This window comes from Myotis brandtii, unplaced genomic scaffold (genome assembly GCF_000412655.1).
Source record: "Myotis brandtii unplaced genomic scaffold, ASM41265v1 scaffold237, whole genome shotgun sequence".
Taxonomy (NCBI): Eukaryota; Metazoa; Chordata; class Mammalia; order Chiroptera; family Vespertilionidae; genus Myotis; species Myotis brandtii.
In genome coordinates, this window is record NW_005358943.1 from 6,243,495 (window position 1) to 6,253,257 (window position 9,763).

Here is a 9,763-nt window from a genome sequence, read left to right on the forward strand (position 1 = left end):
CAACCCCCTGATCGGCCCTGCTCTGTGTGTGACAGGGTACGGAGCCCCAACCCCCCTGATGGGCCCTGCTCTGTGCGTGACAGGGGGTGGCGCCGCAACTTCCCTATCGACCCTTCCTTGAGTGTGACGGGGCGGTGCCCCAACCCCCCAATCGGCCCTACCCTGAGCGTCACTAGGGGTGGCATCGCAACCTCCCGATCCGCCCTGCTCTGTGCATGACAGGGGGCAACGCCCCAACTCCCCAATTGGCCCTGCTCTGAGCCCAACCAGGGGCTGCACCTAGGGATTGGACCTGCCCTCTGCCACCCGGGAGCGGGCCTAAGCCAGCAGGTCATTATCTCTTGAGGGGTCCCAGACTGCTAGAGGGCACAGGATGGGCTGAGGGACCCCCCCCCCCCACCTCACCGAGTGCACAAATTTTTGTGCACCGGGCCTCTAGTTTTTGATAATGCTATTGGAATGAAAATTATATTTGGATAACTTACCCTCATATATTGGTAATGACTTAGTCACTGCCACCCATATTCATTTATGTAGTTTTTTCGTTCATTATGGTTCCATCTACATGGAGTCTTGGAAGCTTCAAAATCATAAAGACTTTGGTTCTGATCGCAGGTCTATTACTCGCTAGGATTACTATGAAGTTTTTAGATGAATGGAATGTAAATCACATAGCCCATTAGCTGTTACGTGATAGGGACTCAGTAAATAATGGTTCTGTTACTAGTTTGTTATTATTTAAAAGGTTCAAAGAGAAAACACATAATACAACCTTATAACATTTAAAATAGCTAGGATATATTATCCAGTTTTGTTTTGGTAAATATTTGGTGACTGTGGGATGGGAATGAAAGCATTATCAACAATCTTAACTATACTTAGATACAAGTCATGGTTTACATACCACTGCCCATACTTTTTTGCTTTCTTTTTATGACCAAGCAATATTAGACTAGGATTACTATAAATAATTATAGTCATCTTCCTCATAGCAGTGAAGTTAATTTTGATTTTGAATGTGTTAAAATTTAGGGAGATTTTTACGTGGCTTATCTCACACAAAAGAGCAAGTGAAAATGTAACGAGGGCTGCTGAGGGATCATTTAGGGGTATAGTTATAGTGGTTTATGGCATACGTACTTTACACTATGTAGGCCAGATCTAACAGGCTGTTAACTAGTAGAGAGAAATTATAGGTGTTATTATATATAGCCAAGGACATGGTAAATAAATGAGAGAGCCTCATTACAGAATATGTTACCTCAGAGATCCCAAGTAAATAAAATATAATTTATTCAGATAGAACAGGTGAAAAAGGCTCTCACTTTGCTTGGCTTTGTATAAAAGAAACTACAGGCCTGGTGCACAAAAATTTGTGCACTCAGTGGGGTCCCTCAGCCCGGCCTGTGCCCTCTCGCAGTCTGGAACCCCTCAGGGGATGACCACTTGCTGGCTTAGGCACACTCCCCGGGGGAACGGGCCTAAGCTGGCAGACATCCCTCTGGCAGCCCGGGAGCCCTCGGGGGATGTCCACTTGCCAGTGGGGAGCAGGTTTAAGCTGCAGTCAAACATCCTTAGAACTGCCGAGGAGGCGGGAGAGGCTCCCACCACCACCACTGTACTGGCAGCCGTCAGCCTGGCTTGTGGCTGAGCAGAGCTCCCCCTGTGGGAGTGCACTGACCACCAGGGGGCAGCTCCTGCATTGAGCGTCTGCCCCCTGGTGGTCAGTGTGTGTCATAGTGACCAGTCATTCCCAGTCGTTCTGCTGTTAGGGTCAATTTGCATATTACCCTTTTATTATATAGGATAGAGGCCTGGTGCATGGGGCTGGCTGGTTTGCCCTGAAGGGTGTCCCGGATCAGGATGGGGGTCCTGCTGGGGTGCCTGGCCAGCCTGGGTGAGGGGCTGATAATAAAAAATATCTCCAAACATTGCCAAGTGCCCTGGTTTAGGCATTTGCAAATACAGAGTGCCCCTTGTTGAGAACTATTGCTTTTGAGATATTTCTAGCGGTGGTTGTAGCAGGGTTGTCTATAAAAGAGAGTGCCACCTTCTCACGCTCATCTCTAATCAATGCACTATATCAGGTTCTTAGAGCAACTAATATGGCCTTAGCTCACTCTTCTGCCCCATGTAATAATAACCAAATTAAATGCATGTTAACAAAGAAGCACATTACTCATAAAAAATATTAGTAAGAAATGTCCCTTGAGACTTCCTTCTCAGATGAGTAACTACATAAATGTAAGCATTATTGAGTGATCACCTTAGGGCTTCTGGTTTGAAGCTTAATTTTTTATGTGTGTGTCTTTTTCTTTCCCTAGGGCTTTACTGTGGTTGTGAGCTCAGTTCCGAATCAGAACCTAGAAATACAACCCTATGACCTTAGCATTGATATTTATAGCCGGTACATCTACTGGACTTGTGAGGCCACCAACGTCATTACTGTAACAAGACTAGATGGGAGATCAATTGGAGTGGTGCTAAAAGGCGAGCAAGACAGACCTCGAGCCATTGTGGTAAACCCAGAGAAAGGGTATGTTACTAAATACCATTAAGATGTCTTGGCATCTGAGACCCTCATCAGCCTTCCTTTTCAGTCTTTAGTTATTTATCTTCAAGTGTCCTGTGTTCCAGTGAAAAACTTGACATTCTCTATCTGTTGGCCCCTGCATTTCTTGCTTTCTCTGATTTTACTGCCTATAATTTTCTTTCTTAGTCACTATTGCTTTAATTCTAACTTATGCCTATACTTCCACGACCATTTGAACTGCAACATCATCCATGAAGTTCTCCTTGATTTACTCCCCCTCTAGCAAGATGTGATTTTTCCTCTCTCCCAAATGCCCAGCACTCTTTATATCTATGCCTCTTTAGTCTTATCTACTCCTTTCCGATTGACCTTGCAACTTTCGTTTTCAGTCTTACATTTCCTACTAGAATGTAGGTTTCTTTATGCCAAGAACTAATGTCTTCTTTCATTTAATACAGAGCTTTGCATTTAGTAAATAATAAATTTATGCATCTGAATAAATAATAAGGAATTCAGCAGGGAAAGTAGCTGACTTCAAAAGAGTTATAGAAAAAAGAATATAAATATAAGAAATGATTCTTGCCCTAACCGGTTTGGCTCAGTGGATAGAGCGTCGGCCTGCAGACTGAAAAGTCCCAGGTTCGATTCTGGTCAAGGGCATGTACCTTGGTTGTGAGCACATCCCCAGTAGGTGTGCAGGATGCATCTAATCAATGTTTCTCTCTCATCGATGTTTCTAACTCTCTATCCCTCTCCCTTCCTGTCTGTAAAAAAATCAATAAAGTATATTAAAAAAAAGAGATGATTCTTATGACCTCTTTTTAGTTATTAAATGGACTAATTAGGGAAGGATTTTAAAATTTTGTGTCCAGGTCTCTGGTTTTATTTTGTTTTATTTGTTTTATTTTATTGTAGTATTTCAAAAGTGTAGGTGTGCCTGTGCCCTAACACCTTGTTTTATTAATCCATAAAAGTTAGCTCCCACAGAAATTATTATGTGTACCCTTTGTTACTATTACTGAAAGTAGTAAAAATATCTCATGGCATTTTAAAAAATATTCTGAAACATTTCAAAATAAGATTTTATAATATTCTAGCTCTTGTTGTTGTAATCAGTAAGAATATTCTCATTTTGTATGATTTCTTATTCTGGTAAACTCATTGTTTCCTCCCTTTTCTTCAGGTATATGTATTTTACCAATCTTCAGGAAAGGTCTCCAAAAATTGAAAGAGCTGCTTTGGATGGAACAGAACGGGAGGTTCTATTTTTTAGTGGCTTAAGTAAACCAATTGCTTTAGCCCTTGATAGCAGATTGGGCAAGCTATTTTGGGCTGATTCAGATCTCCGGCGAATTGAAAGCAGTGATCTCTCAGGTACCCAAGAAATAATGTTTCCTTATTTTGATTTCAGTTATTGAGATGATTCATCAGCATTTGTATTTTTTTCCACTGTATTATTTTTGTGTACGTTTTCTTTATAGTTTTATTCACCAAAAGTAGTCAGCATCAAGTTGGTTGGGAAGCACTTTTTTCTTCAACCATCATATGATTACTCTCTCTTATCTAATAACTTGCCAATATTTTTCATTTGGGCTCTGTAAGTAATATATTTCTAATGCATCTCTTCTCCTTTCCTAGTTCTGCTCTAGTTTATGTTAACATTGTCTCTGTCCTGAATTCTGACATATGATTAGTCTACTCCCTGCTGATCCCCTGCCTCTGAAACTTATATGCTATTAGTGGCCCGGTGCACGGATTCATGCATGTTGAAAGGAAATTAATTAGAAAGTGGCATCACCCGAGAACTGCTGCTGCCAAGTCACTGCAGCTCCTGTGTTGAGCGTCTGACCCCTGGCGGTCAGTGCGCATCATACCTACCAGATAGTTGCTTAGCCTTTTATATATATATAGATTTCTAGATTAATTTTTTGAAGTATGGTTTCTAATGATCTCACTCCTGTGCTAAAAAAGAAATCTTTAGGGTAGTCTCATAGCCTGAAGGAAAAAAAGTCTAGTTCTACATTAAGTTGGTATTCACCTTTCATAAGTTCATCAGCATATTCAAATGATCTTTACATTCCTGGTGTTTTGCGACTAAATCAAATCATTTGTTTGTCTTTTTCATTTCTCTGCAGTCCTCTATCTACACTCATAGTTACGGGAAGCAGGCCTAAGCTGCAATCGGACATCCTTAGCGCTGCTGAGGAGGCGGGAGAGACTCCCACCACCACCGCTGTACTGGCAGCCGTCAGCCTGGCTCCCCCTGTGGGAGCGCACTGACCACCAGGGGGCAGCTCCTGCATTGAGCATCTGCCCCCTGGTGGTCACTGTGTGTCATAGTGACCAGTCATTCCCAGTTGTTCTGCTGTTAGGGTCAATTTGCATATTACCCTTTTATTATATAGGAGTGCCTGGCCAGCCTGGGTGAGGGGCTGATGGCTGTTTGCAGGCTGGCCACAGCCCCTTCAGTGTGGGGGTCCCCATTGGGTGCCTGGCTAGCCTGGGTGAGGGGCTGAGGGCTGTTTTCAAACTGGCCACACCCCCTTTAGGGTGGGGGTCCCCACTGGGGTGCCTGGTCAGCCTGGATGAGGGGCTGATGGCTGTTTTCAGGCTGCCTGCACCCCCTTTAGGGTGGGGGTCCCCACTGGGGTGCCTGGCCAGCCTGGATGAGGGGCTGATGGCTGTTTTCATGCTGCCCGCACCCCCTTCAGGATCGGGGTCCCCCCTGGGTGCCTGACCAGCCTGGATGAGGGGCCGAGGGCTGTTTTCAGGCTGCCCGCACCCGCTTCAGGGTGGGGGTCCCCACTCTGGTGCCTGGCCAGCCTGGATGAGGGGCTGAGGGCTGTTTTCAGGCTGGCCACACCCCCTTTAGGATGGGTTCAGATTATTACAGATGTTCCTCTTTTTTCCACCATATCTCCCCTCCACCAGGTTCCCACCCCACCCCATGCCCTTACCCCCTACCACTGTCCTCATCCATAGGTGTAAGATTTTTGTCCAGTCTCTTCCCACACCCCCCACACCTCCTTCCCCCCAAGAATTATCAGTCCATTCCCTTTCTATGCCCCTGCTTCTATTTTTTTTTTAACCTAAAACATTTTAAAACTTGAGCATAACATTTCAAGAACAAAAAGTGTTTTAAGTCCCAATTTCAATGTCCAAGAGTTCTGAGTCCAAGTTTCAATGTCCGACAGTTCCTTATGTGTAGGTGTCAGCAATGATATTTCAGTTCTGGATGGTGGACAAATGGTGGCAATGCAGGTCCGACCCTCTCTGGTTTGATCCTGGGCAACCTGCAGCGACGCACAGCTGCTGACTGCTAGCATGGCAAAGTGACGTCAGCGTCCTTCATCTCTGGATTGTTTTTCCTCTTGTCTTCATGGCTGGAGCATTCCTGATAATTCCGAGAGAGAGAGAATTTAAAACACTGGCCCCACCAGCTTGAAGGGTTGTACTCATGCATGTGGGTGCATGCTTTCATACAACTGCAGGGAGAGTTGTATCTCCCTCTCTCTGTAAATATACACATACAGACATTTACAGTATAATATATATATATATGTATATATATTATCTAATAAAAGAGAAACATGCAAATTGACCATACCTCCACTACACCCACAAGCCATGCCCACAAGCCACACCCACAAGCCAATCAGGAGCGAGTATGCAAATAAACCCAAACAAGATGGCGGTGGCCACAGAGCTGGAGCAAACAGGAGGCTTGGGTTGCCCCTGGTGATGAAGGAAGCCAAGCTTCCCACCTGCCCTGGCCGGCTGTGGGCTCCGCTGAAGGCTACAAAGTTTCAATTATAGAAGATAAATAAATCCCAGATACCTGCTTCCAGCAGCTGTGACCTCCAGCCTGCAAGCAGCCATCAGCCCCTCACCCAGGTTGGCCACACCCCCAAGTGGGGACCCTCATACTGAAGGGGGTGTGGCCAGCCTGCAAACAGCCCTCAGCCCCTCACCCAGGCTGGCCAGGCACCCCAGCGGTGACCCCCACCCTAAAGGGTGTGTGGCCAGCTTGGAAACAACCCTCAGCCCCTCACCCAGGCTGACCACGCCCCCCCCTGCGGGGACCCCCACCCTGAAGGGGGAGTGGCCAGCCTGCAAACCACCACAGGCCCCTCGCCCAGGCCGCCCCACGCCCAAAGGGAACCCCCACCCTGATCTGGCACACCCTTCAGGGCAAGCCAGCCAACCCCCACCCACTCACCAGGCTTCTATCTATACTAATAAAAGGGTAATATGCTAATTAGACCTGGAGACCTTCCAGGAAACCTTCTGACATTCTTCTGGACAAAACCATGGTGGAGGGGCCAAGGTAGAGGCGGTTAGAGGCCAAGAGGGGAGGGCAGTTCTGGATGATCAGGTTGGTGGGGGGCGGGGCTGTTGGGGGTAAGCAGGCCAGCACAGGAGCGAGTTGGAAGCAAGCACGCCATCAGTGGGGGTCAGCTGGAGGTGATCAGGACAGTGGGGGGGAGCAGTTTGGAGTGAGCAGGCCAGCAGGGTGGCAGTGGGGGGCGAGCAGACCAGTGGGGAGGGAAGGTGGGGGCGAGCAAGCCAGCAGGGGGGGCAGTTGTGGGTGATCAGGATGGCCGGGGGGGCATTTGGGGGCAAGCAGGCCGGTGGCGGGGGGTAGTTGGGAGTGAGCAGGCCAGCAGACAGAGTGGTTAGGGGCACTCAGACAGGCAGGCAGGCAGGTGAGCGGTTAGGAGCCAGCAGTCCCGGATTGCGAGAGGGATGTCCGACGGCTGGTTTAGGCCCGATCCCTGTAAGCCAGCAGTAGGACAGCCTTCCAACGGTCCCAGACTGGAGAGGGTACAGGCCGAGCTGAGGAATACCCCCTCCCTCCTGCACGAAATTCGAGGGAGGCAAATAATCATAGAATAACCCTTACCGCCCCAGTGTCTGTGTCCATTGGTTATGCTTATATGCATGTATGCAAGTCCTGTGGTTGATCTCTAACACACACACACACACACACACCCCGCCTTCTCTCTGAGGTTGGATGGTCTGTTCAGTGTTACTTTGTCTCTGTATCTATTTTTGTTCATCAATTTATGTTGTTCATTATATCCCACATATGAGTGAGATCATGTGATATTTATCTTTCTTCAACTGGCTTCTTTCACTTAGCATAATGCTCTCCAATTCCATCCATGCTGTTGCAAATGGTAAAAATTCCTTTTTTATAGCAGCGTAGTATTCCATTGTGTAAATATACCACAGTTTTTTAATCCACTCATCTGCTGATGGACACTTAGGCTGTTTCCAAATCTTAGCTATTGTAAATTGTGCTGCTATGAACTATCATTTGAATTTTTATGTTTGAATACATTTGTAATTTTTTTAACTAAAATAATATTCTGTCTTTTCAGATTCAAATGCTTCTGTTTCATTTGCCTTCTATGATTATTAACAATTATGCATACATTTTGCCTGTGTGTGCACATTTACCTAGCATAATCTATTCTTTCCCTCATCTAATCACCTATATCTCTTATATCAACTTTAATTTGTATATTGCTATTTATATCAATGTTTTGACTCTTTTACTAACATTAAGAGTTTTTCCCCCTCTCCTTTTCTCTAGTTCTCTTCATTTATGATGCTTATTTTTTGTTATAAGAGTAACACATTCATTACAGTTTAGAAAATATTAAAAAAGGAAAAACCCATAAAATTATTATTTGACCCTTTTTGGTCCAACGTGGAGGCTGACTTGATGGTCCAACGTGGAGGCTGACTTGACAGACCAGGCGCTAGGAGCAGGTCCAACGTCGAGCTGACGTCTGGAGAGACAGATAACTTCAACATTCAATCCCGTCAATTAATTTGGACCAGATTGTTTGAATTCCAAAAATAAAATTGGACCGCAAAGTGTTAACACTTTAATGAATTAACTTCCATTTTTTTCTGTGAATTTTTTCCCACCCTTAATTATGAAATGGTTCCAGCCTGGAGTAGGCACAGAGTTACTACCATTCAACTTTGTCAAATCTTAGTGTTCAGCCATATTTGCTTTTGAACCTCCCTTCCTCTTTCTATCTTGAAATAAAACATTAGAGAGAATTTTGAAGCCTTTGTGTGTCTCCCCAAATTTTTTCCAAAGAAAGAATTTCTAGAAATCAGTAATAGGAAAATGAGCAAAACCTAAGAATAGTAATTCAGACAAGAAACATGAAGGACCAATAAGTTAACCTCAATATCAAACGGGGAAATGCAAATTTTATTAATAATGAAATATACTTCTAAAACTATTGGACTGGTGATAATTTAGATGTCTGATAATACCAAATACTGGAGTGGCAATTATCATTATACTTTTGGTGAGGGTTTTAAATTGATGCAGTCACTTTGGAGAGCAATTTGGATATATCTATTCAAATTGAATCTATATATACCAGATTACATAGCAATTCCACTACTGTGTTAAGGCCATAGAGACCTGTTCAGACATGTGCACAAAATATTAACTGCAATGCTGCTATTAATGGCAAAATGTTGGAAATAGTAATACTAGTATTTTGACTGGGTTTGCTTTGGATTTATAAATCAATTTAGAGAGAATTATTATCTTTATAATATTAGTTTTCCAACCCATGAACATTATTATATCCCTCCATTTATTTGGAATTTTAATTTCTGTCAATGTTTATTATTGTGTTCTGTGTAGAGGTCTTGCCCATTTTTCATTAGAATTATTATTTTGGAATCTGATGCTTTTGAATGCTAGTGATAAAGCGTATTTTAAATTTTTAAGATTTTATTTTCTGATTATAGCTGTATTATGCAAATACAGTTTATCTGTCCGCCTCAGTATATTGAGCTTGTTTCCAGACTCCTTGCTATAACTAAAGGATTTTCTACATTACAGAAACATTTGTCTACAAATAATGAGTTTTATTTCTTCTTTTCTAGTCTTTTTTCCTTGTTGCCATATATTCTACTGGCTGGGATCCCCAATACAATGTTGATTGTAATAATAGAAGCCTTGGGATTTTTGTTTACTTGATTTGGGGAGAAGCATTTAATACTTTGTGACTAAGTATTATGTTCGCTAAGGTTTTTCTGTAAATATGTACGTATGTGTGTATATATATGTGTGTATCCTATCTAATAAAAGAGAAACATGGTAATTAGCCGTACCTCCGCTACCCTTCCCATTGGCTAATCAGGGCGATATGCAAATTAACTGCCAGCCAAGATAGCGCCCGGCAGCCA

General features: G+C 43.9%; 1 protein-coding gene and 1 long non-coding RNA gene across 2 annotated transcripts in view; both read left to right on the top strand.

Moving 5' to 3' along the window:
- The window catches only part of LRP6 (low density lipoprotein receptor-related protein 6), a 134,965-nt gene that overhangs the window by 99,357 nt on the left and 25,845 nt on the right, over nt 1–9,763 (top strand). Inside the window, exons 14-15 of the mRNA XM_014540204.1 lie at nt 2,325–2,536; nt 3,717–3,907. Coding sequence (XP_014395690.1) covers nt 2,325–2,536; nt 3,717–3,907 — 403 coding nt within the window. The remainder of the gene's footprint in view (nt 1–2,324; nt 2,537–3,716; nt 3,908–9,763) is intronic.
- Nucleotides 6,476–6,791, top strand: LOC106726198. The gene is made up of 2 exons (XR_001362217.1): nt 6,476–6,528; nt 6,691–6,791. It is a non-coding gene; the product is annotated as an uncharacterized LOC106726198 (long non-coding RNA).